Below are 15,615 nucleotides of genomic sequence, written 5' to 3'. Positions count from 1 at the left end.
AACCCAGAGCTGTCCTCTAACACTAACCCAGAGCTGTCCTCTAACACTAACCCAGAGCTGTCCTCCAACACTAACCCAGAGCTGTCCTCTAACCCAGAGCTGACCTCCAACACTAACCCAGAGCTGTCCTCCAACACTAACCCAGAGCTGTCCTCTAACCCAGAGCTGTCCTCTAACCCAGAGCTGTCCTCCAACACTAACCCAGAGCTGTCCTCTAACACTAACCCAGAGCTGACCTCCAACACTAACCCAGAGCTGACCTCCAACACTAACCCAGAGCTGTCCTCCAACACTAACCCAGAGCTGTCCTCCAACACTAACCCAGAGCTGTCCTCTAACACTAACCCAGAGCTGTCCTCTATCTCAGAGCTGTCCTCCAACACTAACCCAGAGCTGACCTTCAACACTAACCCAGAGCTGTCCTCTAACACTAACCCAGAGCTGTCCTCCAACACTAACCCAGAGCTGTCCTCTAACACTAACCCAGAGCTGTCCTCCAGCACTAACCCAGAGCTGTCCTCCAACACTAACCCAGAGCTGACCTCTAACACTAACCCAGAGCTGTCCTCCAACACTAACCCAGAGCTGTCCTCCAACACTAACCCAGAGCTGTCCTCTAACCCAGAGCTGTCCTCTAACCCAGAGCTGTCCTCTAACACTAACCCAGAGCTGACCTCCAACACTAACCCAGAGCTGTCCTCCAACACTAACCCAGAGCTGTCCTCCAACACTAACCCAGAGCTGTCCTCCAACACTAACCCAGAGCTGTCCTCTAACCCAGAGCTGTCCTCTAACACTAACCCAGAGCTGTCCTCCAACACTAACCCAGAGCTGTCCTCTAACCCAGAGCTGTCCTCTAACACTAACCCAGAGCTGTCCTCCAACACTAACCCAGAGCTGTCCTCCAACACTAACCCAGAGCTGTCCTCTAACCCAGAGCTGTCCTCTAACACTAACCCAGAGCTGACCTCCAACACTAACCCAGAGCTGTCCTCCAACACTAACCCAGAGCTGTCCTCCAACACTAACCCAGAGCTGTCCTCCAACACTAACCCAGAGCTGTCCTCTAACCCAGAGCTGTCCTCTAACACTAACCCAGAGCTGTCCTCCAACACTAACCCAGAGCTGTCCTCTAACCCAGAGCTGTCCTCTAACACTAACCCAGAGCTGTCCTCCAACACTAACCCAGAGCTGTCCTCCAACACTAACCCAGAGCTGTCCTCTAACCCAGAGCTGTCCTCTAACACTAACCCAGAGCTGACCTCCAACACTAACCCAGAGCTGTCCTCCAACACTAACCCAGAGCTGTCCTCTAACCCAGAGCTGTCCTCTAACCCAGAGCTGTCCTCCAACACTAACCCAGAGCTGTCCTCTAACACTAACCCAGAGCTGACCTTCAACACTAACCCAGAGCTGTCCTCTAACACTAACCCAGAGCTGTCCTCTAACACTAACCCAGAGCTGTCCTCTAACACTAACCCAGAGCTGTCCTCTAACACTAACCCAGAGCTGTCCTCTAACACTAACCCAGAGCTGACCTCCAACACTAACCCAGAGCTGTCCTCTAACCCAGAGCTGTCCTCTAACACTAACCCAGAGCTGTCCTCTAACACTAACCCAGAGCTGTCCTCTAACACTAACCCAGAGCTGTCCTCCAACACTAACCCAGAGCTGTCCTCCAACACTAACCCAGAGCTGTCCTCTAACCCAGAGCTGTCCCCCAACACTAACCCAGAGCTGTCCTCCAACACTAACCCAGAGCTGTCCTCTAACCCAGAGCTGACCTTCAACACTAACCCAGAGCTGACCTCCAACACTAACCCAGAGCTGTCCTTCAACACTAACCCAGAGCTGACCTCCAACACTAACCCAGAGCTGTCCTTCAACACTAACCCAGAGCTGACCTCTAACACTAACCCAGAGCTGACCTCCAACACTAACCCAGAGCTGTCCTTCAACACTAACCCAGAGCTGTCCTCTAACACTAACCCAGAGCTGTCCTTCAACACTAACCCAGAGCTGTCCTCCAACACTAACCCAGAGCTGTCCTCTAACACTAACCCAGAGCTGTCCCCCAACACTAACCCAGAGCTGTCCTCCAACACTAACCCATAGCTGTCCTCCAACACTAACCCAGAGCTGTCCTCTAACACTAACCCAGAGCTGTCCTCCAACACTAACCCAGAGCTGACCTCCAACACTAACCCAGAGCTGACCTCCAACACTAACCCAGAGCTGTCCTTCAACACTAACCCAGAGCTGTCCTCTAACACTAACCCAGAGCTGACCTCCAACACTAACCCAGAGCTGTCCTCTAACACTAACCCAGAGCTGTCCTCTAACATTAACCCAGAGCTGTCCTCTAACCCAGAGCTGTCCTCCAACACTAACCCAGAGCTGTCCTCTAACACTAACCCAGAGCTGTCCTCCAACACTAACCCAGAGCTGTCCTTCAACACTAACCCAGAGCTGTCCTCCAACACTAACCCAGAGCTGTCCTCCAACACTAACCCAGAGCTGTCCTCTAACACTAACCCAGAGCTGTCCTCTAACACTAACCCAGAGCTGTCCTCTAACACTAACCCAGAGCTGTCCTCCAACACTAACCCAGAGCTGTCCTCCAACACTAACCCAGAGCTGTCCTCCAACACTAACCCAGAGCTGTCCTTCAACACTAACCCAGAGCTGTCCTCTAACACTAACCCAGAGCTGTCCTCTAACACTAACCCAGAGCTGTCCTCCAACACTAACCCAGAGCTGTCCTCCAACACTAACCCAGAGCTGTCCTCCAACACTAACCCAGAGCTGTCCTCTAACACTAACCCAGAGCTGTCCTCCAACACTAACCCAGAGCTGTCCTCCAACACTAACCCAGAGCTGTCCTCCAACACTAACCCAGAGCTGTCCTCTAACACTAACCCAGAGCTGTCCTCCAACACTAACCCAGAGCTGTCCTCTAACACTAACCCAGAGCTGTCCTCCAACACTAACCCAGAGCTGTCCTTCAACACTAACCCAGAGCTGTCCTCCAACACTAACCCAGAGCTGTCCTCCAACACTAACCCAGAGCTGTCCTTCAACACTAACCCAGAGCTGTCCTCTAACACTAACCCAGAGCTGTCCTCTAACACTAACCCAGAGCTGTCCCCCAACACTAACCCAGAGCTGTCCTCCAACACTAACCCAGAGCTGTCCTCCAACACTAACCCAGAGCTGTCCTTCAACACTAACCCAGAGCTGTCCTCTAACACTAACCCAGAGCTGTCCTCTAACACTAACCCAGAGCTGTCCTCCAACACTAACCCAGAGCTGTCCTCCAACACTAACCCAGAGCTGTCCTCCAACACTAACCCAGAGCTGTCCTCTAACACTAACCCAGAGCTGTCCTCCAACACTAACCCAGAGCTGTCCTCCAACACTAACCCAGAGCTGTCCTCCAACACTAACCCAGAGCTGTCCTCTAACACTAACCCAGAGCTGTCCTCCAACACTAACCCAGAGCTGTCCTCTAACACTAACCCAGAGCTGTCCTCTAACACTAACCCAGAGCTGACCTCCAACACTAACCCAGAGCTGTCCTCCAACACTAACCCAGAGCTGTCCTCTAACACTAACCCAGAGCTGTCCTCCAACACTAACCCAGAGCTGTCCTCTAACACTAACCCAGAGCTGTCCTCCAACACTAACCCAGAGCTGACCTCCAACACTAACCCAGAGCTGTCCTTCAACACTAACCCAGAGCTGACCTCCAACACTAACCCAGAGCTGTCCTTCAACACTAACCCAGAGCTGACCTCCAACACTAACCCAGAGCTGACCTCCAACACTAACCCAGAGCTGTCCTCTAACACTAACCCAGAGCTGACCTCCAACACTAACCCAGAGCTGTCCTCCAACACTAACCCAGAGCTGTCCTCCAACACTAACCCAGAGCTGTCCTCCAACACTAACCCAGAGCTGTCCTCTAACCCAGAGCTGTCCTCCAACACTAACCCAGAGCTGACCTCTAACACTAACCCAGAGCTGTCCTCCAACACTAACCCAGAGCTGTCCTCCAACACTAACCCAGAGCTGGCCTTCAACACTAACCCAGAGCTGTCCTCTAACACTAACCCAGAGCTGTCCTCCAACACTAACCCAGAGCTGTCCTCTAACACTAACCCAGAGCTGTCCTCCAACACTAACCCAGAGCTGTCCTCCAACACTAACCCAGAGCTGTCCTCTAACACTAACCCAGAGCTGTCCTCCAACACTAACCCAGAGCTGTCCTCCAACACTAACCCAGAGCTGTCCTCTAACACTAACCCAGAGCTGTCCTCCAACACTAACCCAGAGCTGTCCTCCAACACTAACCCAGAGCTGTCCTCTAACACTAACCCAGAGCTGTCCTCCAACACTAACCCAGAGCTGTCCTCCAACACTAACCCAGAGCTGTCCTCTAACCCAGAGCTGTCCTCTAACACTAACCCAGAGCTGTCCTCCAACACTAACCCAGAGCTGTCCTCTAACCCAGAGCTGTCCTCTAACACTAACCCAGAGCTGTCCTCCAACACTAACCCAGAGCTGTCCTCCAACACTAACCCAGAGCTGTCCTCTAACCCAGAGCTGTCCTCTAACACTAACCCAGAGCTGACCTCCAACACTAACCCAGAGCTGTCCTCCAACACTAACCCAGAGCTGTCCTCTAACCCAGAGCTGTCCTCTAACCCAGAGCTGTCCTCCAACACTAACCCAGAGCTGTCCTCTAACACTAACCCAGAGCTGTCCTCTAACACTAACCCAGAGCTGTCCTCCAACACTAACCCAGAGCTGTCCTCTAACACTAACCCAGAGCTGTCCTCTAACACTAACCCAGAGCTGTCCTCTAACACTAACCCAGAGCTGTCCTCTAACACTAACCCAGAGCTGTCCTCTAACACTAACCCAGAGCTGTCCTCTAACACTAACCCAGAGCTGTCCTCCAACACTAACCCAGAGCTGTCCTCTAACCCAGAGCTGACCTCCAACACTAACCCAGAGCTGTCCTCTAACCCAGAGCTGTCCTCTAACACTAACCCAGAGCTGTCCTCTAACACTAACCCAGAGCTGTCCTCTAACACTAACCCAGAGCTGTCCTCCAACACTAACCCAGAGCTGTCCTCCAACACTAACCCAGAGCTGTCCTCTAACACTAACCCAGAGCTGTCCTCCAACATTAACCCAGAGCTGACCTTCAACACTAACCCAGAGCTGTCCTCCAACACTAACCCAGAGCTGTCCTCTAACACTAACCCAGAGCTGTCCTCTAACACTAACCCAGAGCTGTCCTCTAACACTAACCCAGAGCTGTCCTCTAACACTAACCCAGAGCTGACCTCCAACACTAACCCAGAGCTGTCCTCTAACCCAGAGCTGTCCTCTAACACTAACCCAGAGCTGTCCTCTAACACTAACCCAGAGCTGTCCTCTAACACTAACCCAGAGCTGTCCTCCAACACTAACCCAGAGCTGTCCTCCAACACTAACCCAGAGCTGTCCTCTAACCCAGAGCTGTCCCCCAACACTAACCCAGAGCTGTCCTCCAACACTAACCCAGAGCTGTCCTCTAACCCAGAGCTGACCTTCAACACTAACCCAGAGCTGACCTCCAACACTAACCCAGAGCTGTCCTTCAACACTAACCCAGAGCTGACCTCCAACACTAACCCAGAGCTGTCCTTCAACACTAACCCAGAGCTGACCTCTAACACTAACCCAGAGCTGTCCTCCAACACTAACCCAGAGCTGTCCTCTAACCCAGAGCTGACCTTCAACACTAACCCAGAGCTGACCTCCAACACTAACCCAGAGCTGTCCTTCAACACTAACCCAGAGCTGTCCTCTAACACTAACCCAGAGCTGTCCTTCAACACTAACCCAGAGCTGTCCTCCAACACTAACCCAGAGCTGTCCTCTAACACTAACCCAGAGCTGTCCCCCAACACTAACCCAGAGCTGTCCTCCAACACTAACCCAGAGCTGTCCTCTAACACTAACCCAGAGCTGTCCTCCAACACTAACCCAGAGCTGACCTCCAACACTAACCCAGAGCTGTCCTTCAACACTAACCCAGAGCTGACCTCCAACACTAACCCAGAGCTGTCCTCTAACACTAACCCAGAGCTGACCTCCAACACTAACCCAGAGCTGTCCTCTAACACTAACCCAGAGCTGTCCTCTAACACTAACCCAGAGCTGTCCTCTAACCCAGAGCTGTCCTCCAACACTAACCCAGAGCTGTCCTCTAACACTAACCCAGAGCTGTCCTCCAACACTAACCCAGAGCTGTCCTTCAACACTAACCCAGAGCTGTCCTCCAACACTAACCCAGAGCTGTCCTCCAACACTAACCCAGAGCTGTCCTTCAACACTAACCCAGAGCTGTCCTCTAACACTAACCCAGAGCTGTCCTCTAACACTAACCCAGAGCTGTCCCCCAACACTAACCCAGAGCTGTCCTCCAACACTAACCCAGAGCTGTCCTCTAACACTAACCCAGAGCTGTCCTCCAACACTAACCCAGAGCTGTCCTCCAACACTAACCCAGAGCTGTCCTCCAACACTAACCCAGAGCTGTCCTCTAACACTAACCCAGAGCTGTCCTCCAACACTAACCCAGAGCTGTCCTCCAACACTAACCCAGAGCTGTCCTCCAACACTAACCCAGAGCTGTCCTCTAACACTAACCCAGAGCTGTCCTCCAACACTAACCCAGAGCTGTCCTCTAACACTAACCCAGAGCTGTCCTCTAACACTAACCCAGAGCTGTCCTCTAACACTAACCCAGAGCTGACCTCTAACCCAGAGCTGACCTCCAACACTAACCCAGAGCTGTCCTTCAACACTAACCCAGAGCTGACCTCCAACACTAACCCAGAGCTGACCTCCAACACTAACCCAGAGCTGTCCTCTAACACTAACCCAGAGCTGACCTCCAACACTAACCCAGAGCTGTCCTCCAACACTAACCCAGAGCTGTCCTCCAACACTAACCCAGAGCTGTCCTCCAACACTAACCCAGAGCTGTCCTCTAACCCAGAGCTGTCCTCCAACACTAACCCAGAGCTGACCTCTAACACTAACCCAGAGCTGTCCTCCAACACTAACCCAGAGCTGTCCTCCAACACTAACCCAGAGCTGTCCTCCAACACTAACCCAGAGCTGTCCTCCAACACTAACCCAGAGCTGTCCTCTAACACTAACCCAGAGCTGTCCTCCAACACTAACCCAGAGCTGTCCTCTAACACTAACCCAGAGCTGTCATCCAACACTAACCCAGAGCTGTCCTCCAACACTAACCCAGAGCTGTCCTCTAACACTAACCCAGAGCTGTCCTCCAACACTAACCCAGAGCTGTCCTCCAACACTAACCCAGAGCTGTCCTCTAACACTAACCCAGAGCTGTCCTCCAACACTAACCCAGAGCTGTCCTCCAACACTAACCCAGAGCTGTCCTCTAACACTAACCCAGAGCTGACCTCTAACACTAACCCAGAGCTGTCCTCCAACACTAACCCAGAGCTGTCCTCTAACACTAACCCAGAGCTGTCCTCCAACACTAACCCAGAGCTGTCCTCCAACACTAACCCAGAGCTGTCCTCTAACCCAGAGCTGTCCTCTAACACTAACCCAGAGCTGTCCTCTAACACTAACCCAGAGCTGTCCTCCAACACTAACCCAGAGCTGTCCTCTAACACTAACCCAGAGCTGTCCTCTAACACTAACCCAGAGCTGTCCCCTAACACTAACCCAGAGCTGTCCTCTAACACTAACCCAGAGCTGTCCCCTAACACTAACCCAGAGCTGTCCTCCAACACTAACCCAGAGCTGTCCTCTAACACTAACCCAGAGCTGTCCTCCAACACTAACCCAGAGCTGTCCTCCAACACTAACCCAGAGCTGTCCTCCAACACTAACCCAGAGCTGTCCTCCAACACTAACCCAGAGCTGTCCCCTAACACTAACCCAGAGCTGTCCTCTAACACTAACCCAGAGCTGTCCTCTAACACTAACCCAGAGCTGTCCTCTAACACTAACCCAGAGCTGTCCTCCAACACTAACCCAGAGCTGTCCTCTAACACTAACCCAGAGCTGTCCTCTAACCCAGAGCTGTCCTCTAACACTAACCCAGAGCTGTCCTCTAACACTAACCCAGAGCTGTCCTCTAACACTAACCCAGAGCTGTCCTCTAACACTAACCCAGAGCTGTCCTCCAACACTAACCCAGAGCTGTCCTCCAACACTAACCCAGAGCTGTCCTCTAACACTAACCCAGAGCTGACCTCTAACACTAACCCAGAGCTGTCCTCTAACACTAACCCAGAGCTGTCCTCCAACACTAACCCAGAGCTGTCCTCTAACACTAACCCAGAGCTGACCTCTAACACTAACCCAGAGCTGTCCTCTAACACTAACCCAGAGCTGTCCTCCAACACTAACCCAGAGCTGTCCTCTAACACTAACCCAGAGCTGTCCTCCAACACTAACCCAGAGCTGTCCTCTAACCCAGAGCTGTCCTCCAACACTAACCCAGAGCTGTCCTCCAGCACTAACCCAGAGCTGTCCTCCAGCACTAACCCAGAGCTGTCCTCCAGCACTAACCCAGAGCTGTCCTCTAACCCAGAGCTGTCCTCTAACACTAACCCAGAGCTGTCCCCCAACACTAACCCAGAGCTGTCCTCCAACACTAACCCAGAGCTGACCTCCAACACTAACCCAGAGCTGTCCTCTAACACTAACCCAGAGCTGTCCTCCAACACTAACCCAGAGCTGTCCTCTAACCCAGAGCTGTCCTCTAACACTAACCCAGAGCTGTCCTCTAACACTAACCCAGAGCTGTCCTCTAACCCAGAGCTGTCCTCTAACACTAACCCAGAGCTGTCCTCCAACACTAACCCAGAGCTGTCCTCTATCCCAGAGCTGTCCTTCAACACTAACCCAGAGCTGTCCTCTAACACTAACCCAGAGCTGTCCCCCAACACTAACCCAGAGCTGTCCTCCAACACTAACCCAGAGCTGACCTCCAACACTAACCCAGAGCTGTCCTCTAACACTAACCCAGAGCTGTCCTCCAACACTAACCCAGAGCTGTCCTCTAACACTAACCCAGAGCTGACCTCTAACCCAGAGCTGTCCTCTAACACTAACCCAGAGCTGTCCTCTAACACTAACCCAGAGCTGTCCTCCAACACTAACCCAGAGCTGTCCTCCAACACTAACCCAGAGCTGTCCTCCAACACTAACCCAGAGCTGACCTCTAACCCAGAGCTTACCTCTAACCCAGAGCTGACCTCTAACCCAGAGCTGTCCTCTAACCCAGAGCTGACCTCTAACCCAGAGCTGACCTCTAACCCAGAGCTGACCTCTAACCCAGAGCTGACCTCTAACCCAGAGCTGACCTCTAACCCAGAGCTGACCTCTAACCCAGAGCCAGATATATAGTATTCTGTAGCACAGTACTAACCTGCACATGAAGTCAACCAGCTGACTGTAGAACTGTTTGTCTCTGTGTTCCCTGTAGAACTCCTCAGCCGTGTCTCTAGACAACACCGTCTCCTTCAGCCGAGATATAGAGAAACCCGCAGCACGGATCTCCCCCAGGATCTCCTCTGAAAGGGGGAGGAAGGGGAGGTGGAGTAGAGAGTGCATGTGGTCTCGTTATACCCCGCTGTACAACTGACTAAGGACCGGTTTGGATAACTGGTGCATAGTTTATTAACTTAGTGTATTGATTGATTGACTGATTTAGTGAATGTACCTCTATGTTCCATGGAGTCAGGCTTAATGATGGCCAGAGTCTGCTGTTTAGGGAAGAAGAAGTCAATCTCCTCCTCTGCCTCCTCCCTGCTGGCACTGCCATGTAGCTGGTTCAGCTGGTCCTCCTCACTGGCCACCATGAACTGGGCTCTGAGGCTGAGGGGACAGTCACAGAGCACAGTGAGAGAGGCACTACAAAGGACAGGGGACAGTCACAGAGCAGAGTGAGAGAGGCACTACAAAGGACAGGGGACAGTCACAGAGCAGAGTGAGAGAGGCACTACAAAGGACAGGGGACAGTCACAGAGCACAGTGAGAGAGGCACTACAAAGGAGAGGGGACAGTCACAGAGCACAGTGAGAAAGGCACTACAAAGGACAGGGGACAGTCACAGAGCACAGTGAGAGAGGCACTACAAAGGAGAGGGGACAGTCACAGAGCACAGTGAGAGAGGCACTACAGGGGACAGTCACAGAGCACAGTGAGAGAGGCACTACAAAGGAGAGGGGACAGTCACAGAGCACAGTGAGAGAGGCACTACAAAGGAGAGGGGACAGTCACAGAGCACAGTGAGAGAGGCACTACAAAGAAGAGGGGACAGTCACAGAGCACAGTGAGAGAGGCACTACAAAGGACAGGGGACAGTCACAGAGCAGAGTGAGAGAGGCACTACAAAGGACAGGGGACAGTCACAGAGCAGAGTGAGAGAGGCACTACAAAGGACAGGGGACAGTCACAGAGCACAGTGAGAGAGGCACTACAAAGGAGAGGGGACAGTCACAGAGCACAGTGAGAAAGGCACTACAAAGGACAGGGGACAGTCACAGAGCACAGTGAGAGAGGCACTACAAAGGAGAGGGGACAGTCACAGAGCACAGTGAGAGAGGCACTACAAAGGACAGGGGACAGTCACAGAGCACAGTGAGAGAGGCACTACAAAGGAGAGGGGACAGTCACAGAGCACAGTGAGAGAGGCACTACAAAGGAGAGGGGACAGTCACAGAGCACAGTGAGAGAGGCACTACAAAGGAGAGGGGACAGTCACAGAGCACAGTGAGAAAGGCACTACAAAAGACAGGGGACAGTCACAGAGCACAGTGAGAGAGAACCTACAAAGGAGAGGGGACAGTCACAGAGCACAGTGAGAGAGGCACTACAAAGGAAAGGGGACAGTCACATAGCACAGTGAGAGACGCACTACAAAGGAGAGGGGACAGTTACAGAGCACAGTGAGAGAGGACCTACAAAGGAGAGGGGACAGTCACAGAGCACAGTGAGAGAGGCACTACAAAGGAGAGGGGACAGTCACAGAGCACAGTGAGAGAGGCACTACAAAGGAGAGGGGACAGTCACAGAGCACAGTGAGAGAGGCACTACAAAGGAGAGGGGACAGTCACAGAGCACAGTGAGAGAGGCACTACAAAGGACAGGGGACAGTCACAGAGCACAGTGAGAGAGGCACTACAAAGGACAGGGGACAGTCACAGAGCACAGTGAGAGAGGCACTACAAAGGAGAGGGGACAGTCACAGAGCACAGTGAGAAAGGCACTACAAAGGACAGGGGACAGTCACAGAGCACAGTGAGAGAGGCACTACAAAGGAGAGGGGACAGTCACAGAGCACAGTGAGAGAGGCACTACAAAGGACAGGGGACAGTCACAGAGCACAGTGAGAGAGGCACTACAAAGGAGAGGGGACAGTCACAGAGCACAGTGAGAGAGGCACTACAAAGGAGAGGGGACAGTCACAGAGCACAGTGAGAGAGGCACTACAAAGGAGAGGGGACAGTCACAGAGCACAGTGAGAAAGGCACTACAAAGGACAGGGGACAGTCACAGAGCACAGTGAGAGAGAACCTACAAAGGAGAGGGGACAGTCACAGAGCACAGTGAGAGAGGCACTACAAAGGAGAGGGGACAGTCACATAGCACAGTGAGAGACGCACTACAAAGGAGAGGGGACAGTTACAGAGCACAGTGAGAGAGGACCTACAAAGGAGAGGGGACAGTCACAGAGCACAGTGAGAGAGGCACTACAAAGGAGAGGTGACAGTCACAGAGCACAGTGAGAGAGGCACTACAAAGGAGAGGGGACAGTCACAGAGCACAGTGAGAGAGGCACTACAAAGGAGAGGGGACAGTCACAGAGCACAGTGAGAGAGGCACTACAAAGGAGAGGGGACAGTCACAGAGCACAGTGAGAAAGGCACTACAAAGGACAGGGGACAGTCACAGAGCACAGTGAGAGAGAACCTACAAAGGAGAGGGGACAGTCACAGAGCACAGTGAGAGAGGCACTACAAAGGACAGGGGACAGTCACATAGCACAGTGAGAGACGCACTACAAAGGAGAGGGGACAGTTACAGAGCACAGTGAGAGAGGACCTACAAAGGAGAGGGGACAGTCACAGAGCACAGTGAGAGAGGCACTACAAAGGAGAGGGGACAGTCACAGAGCACAGTGAGAGAGGCACTACAAAGGAGAGGGGACAGTCACAGAGCACAGTGAGAGAGGCACTACAAAGGAGAGGGGACAGTCACAGAGCACAGTGAGAGAGGCACTACAAAGGAGAGGGGACAGTCACAGAGCACAGTGAGAGAGGCACTACAAAGGAGAGGGGACAGTCACAGAGCACAGTGAGAGAGGCACTACAAAGGACAGGGGACAGTCACAGAGCACAGTGAGAGAGGCACTACAAAGGAGAGGGGACAGTCACAGAGCACAGTGAGAGAGGCACTACAAAGGAGAGGGGACAGTCACAGAGCACAGTGAGAGAGGCACTACAAAGGAGAGGGGACAGTCACAGAGCACAGTGAGAAAGGTACTACAAAGGACAGGGGACAGTCACAGAGCACAGTGAGAGAGAACCTACAAAGGAGAGGGGACAGTCACAGAGCACAGTGAGAGAGGCACTACAAAGGACAGGGGACAGTCACATAGCACAGTGAGAGACGCACTACAAAGGAGAGGGGACAGTTACAGAGCACAGTGAGAGAGGACCTACAAAGGAGAGGGGACAGTCACAGAGCACAGTGAGAGAGGCACTACAAAGGAGAGGGGACAGTCACAGAGCACAGTGAGAGAGGCACTACAAAGGAGAGGGGACAGTCACAGAGCACAGTGAGAGAGGCACTACAAAGGAGAGGGGACAGTCACAGAGCACAGTGAGAGAGGACCTACAAAGGAGAGGGGACAGTCACAGAGCACAGTGAGAGAGGCACTACAAAGGAGAGGGGACAGTCACAGAGCACAGTGAGAAAGGCACTACAAAGGACAGGGGACAGTCACAGAGCACAGTGAGAGAGAACCTACAAAGGAGAGGGGACAGTCACAGAGCACAGTGAGAGAGGCACTACAAAGGACAGGGGACAGTCACATAGCACAGTGAGAGACGCACTACAAAGGAGAGGGGACAGTTACAGAGCACAGTGAGAGAGGACCTACAAAGGAGAGGGGACAGTCACAGAGCACAGTGAGAAAGGCACTACAAAGGACAGGGGACAGTCACAGAGCACAGTGAGAGAGAACCTACAAAGGAGAGGGGACAGTCACAGAGCACAGTGAGAGAGGCACTACAAAGGACAGGGGACAGTCACATAGCACAGTGAGAGACGCACTACAAAGGAGAGGGGACAGTTACAGAGCACAGTGAGAGAGGACCTACAAAGGAGAGGGGACAGTCACAGAGCACAGTGAGAGAGGCACTACAAAGGAGAGGTGACAGTCACAGAGCACAGTGAGAGAGGCACTACAAAGGAGAGGGGACAGTCACAGAGCACAGTGAGAGAGGCACTACAAAGGAGAGGGGACAGTCACAGAGCACAGTGAGAGAGGCACTACAAAGGAGAGGGGACAGTCACAGAGCACAGTGAGAGAGGCACTACAAAGGAGAGGGGACAGTCACAGAGCACAGTGAGAGAGGCACTACAAAGGACAGGGGACAGTCACAGAGCAGAGTGAGAGAGGCACTACAAAGGACAGGGGACAGTCACAGAGCAGAGTGAGAGAGGCACTACAAAGGACAGGGGACAGTCACAGAGCACAGTGAGAGAGGCACTACAAAGGAGAGGGGACAGTCACAGAGCACAGTGAGAAAGGCACTACAAAGGACAGGGGACAGTCACAGAGCACAGTGAGAGAGGCACTACAAAGGAGAGGGGACAGTCACAGAGCACAGTGAGAGAGGCACTACAAAGGACAGGGGACAGTCACAGAGCACAGTGAGAGAGGCACTACAAAGGAGAGGGGACAGTCACAGAGCACAGTGAGAGAGGACCTACAAAGGAGAGGGGACAGTCACAGAGCACAGTGAGAAAGGCACTACAAAGGACAGGGGACAGTCACAGAGCACAGTGAGAGAGAACCTACAAAGGAGAGGGGACAGTCACAGAGCACAGTGAGAGAGGCACTACAAAGGACAGGGGACAGTCACATAGCACAGTGAGAGACGCACTACAAAGGAGAGGGGACAGTTACAGAGCACAGTGAGAGAGGACCTACAAAGGAGAGGGGACAGTCACAGAGCACAGTGAGAGAGGCACTACAAAGGAGAGGTGACAGTCACAGAGCACAGTGAGAGAGGCACTACAAAGGAGAGGGGACAGTCACAGAGCACAGTGAGAGAGGCACTACAAAGGAGAGGGGACAGTCACAGAGCACAGTGAGAGAGGCACTACAAAGGAGAGGGGACAGTCACAGAGCACAGTGAGAGAGGCACTACAAAGGAGAGGGGACAGTCACAGAGCACAGTGAGAGAGGCACTACAAAGGAGAGGGGACAGTCACAGAGCACAGTGAGAAAGGCACTACAAAGGACAGGGGACAGTCACAGAGCACAGTGAGAGAGAACCTACAAAGGAGAGGGGACAGTCACAGAGCACAGTGAGAGAGGCACTACAAAGGACAGGGGACAGTCACATAGCACAGTGAGAGACACACTACAAAGGAGAGGGGACAGTTACAGAGCACAGTGAGAGAGGACCTACAAAGGAGAGGGGACAGTCACAGAGCACAGTGAGAGAGGCACTACAAAGGAGAGGGGACAGTCACAGAGCACAGTGAGAGAGGCACTACAAAGGAGAGGGGACAGTCACAGAGCACAGTGAGAGAGGCACTACAAAGGAGAGGGGACAGTCACAGAGCACAGTGAGAGAGGCACTACAAAGGAGAGGGGACAGTCACAGAGCACAGTGAGAGAGGCACTACAAAGGAGAGGGGACAGTCACAGAGCACAGTGAGAGAGGCACTACAAAGGACAGGGGACAGTCACAGAGCACAGTGAGAGAGGCACTACAAAGGAGAGGGGACAGTCACAGAGCACAGTGAGAGAGGCACTACAAAGGAGAGGGGACAGTCACAGAGCACAGTGAGAGAGGCACTACAAAGGAGAGGGGACAGTCACAGAGCACAGTGAGAAAGGTACTACAAAGGACAGGGGACAGTCACAGAGCACAGTGAGAGAGAACCTACAAAGGAGAGGGGACAGTCACAGAGCACAGTGAGAGAGGCACTACAAAGGACAGGGGACAGTCACATAGCACAGTGAGAGACGCACTACAAAGGAGAGGGGACAGTTACAGAGCACAGTGAGAGAGGACCTACAAAGGAGAGGGGACAGTCACAGAGCACAGTGAGAGAGGCACTACAAAGGAGAGGGGACAGTCACAGAGCACAGTGAGAGAGGCACTACAAAGGAGAGGGGACAGTCACAGAGCACAGTGAGAGAGGCACTACAAAGGAGAGGGGACAGTCACAGAGCACAGTGAGAGAGGACCTACAAAGGAGAGAGGACAGTCACAGAGCACAGTGAGAGAGGCACTACAAAGGAGAGGGGACAGTCAC

The 15,615-nt window shown here is 52.9% G+C and overlaps 1 protein-coding gene across 2 annotated transcripts in view; it reads right to left on the bottom strand.

Annotated features, from left to right (window-relative positions):
* Nucleotides 1-15,615, bottom strand: part of nme9 (NME/NM23 family member 9) — a 68,585-nt gene that overhangs the window by 34,770 nt on the left and 18,200 nt on the right. For both annotated transcript variants that reach the window (XM_071341916.1, XM_071341918.1), the window contains exons 12-13: nt 9,776-9,930; nt 9,482-9,626 (exon numbers count right to left, since the gene is read on the bottom strand). In XM_071341916.1, the coding sequence (XP_071198017.1) occupies nt 9,482-9,626; nt 9,776-9,930 (300 nt within the window). The remainder of the gene's footprint in view (nt 1-9,481; nt 9,627-9,775; nt 9,931-15,615) is intronic.

Source organism: Salvelinus alpinus, chromosome 14 (assembly GCF_045679555.1).
Source record: "Salvelinus alpinus chromosome 14, SLU_Salpinus.1, whole genome shotgun sequence".
Taxonomy (NCBI): domain Eukaryota; kingdom Metazoa; phylum Chordata; class Actinopteri; order Salmoniformes; family Salmonidae; genus Salvelinus; species Salvelinus alpinus.
This window is presented reverse-complemented; position numbering and strand designations above follow the sequence as displayed.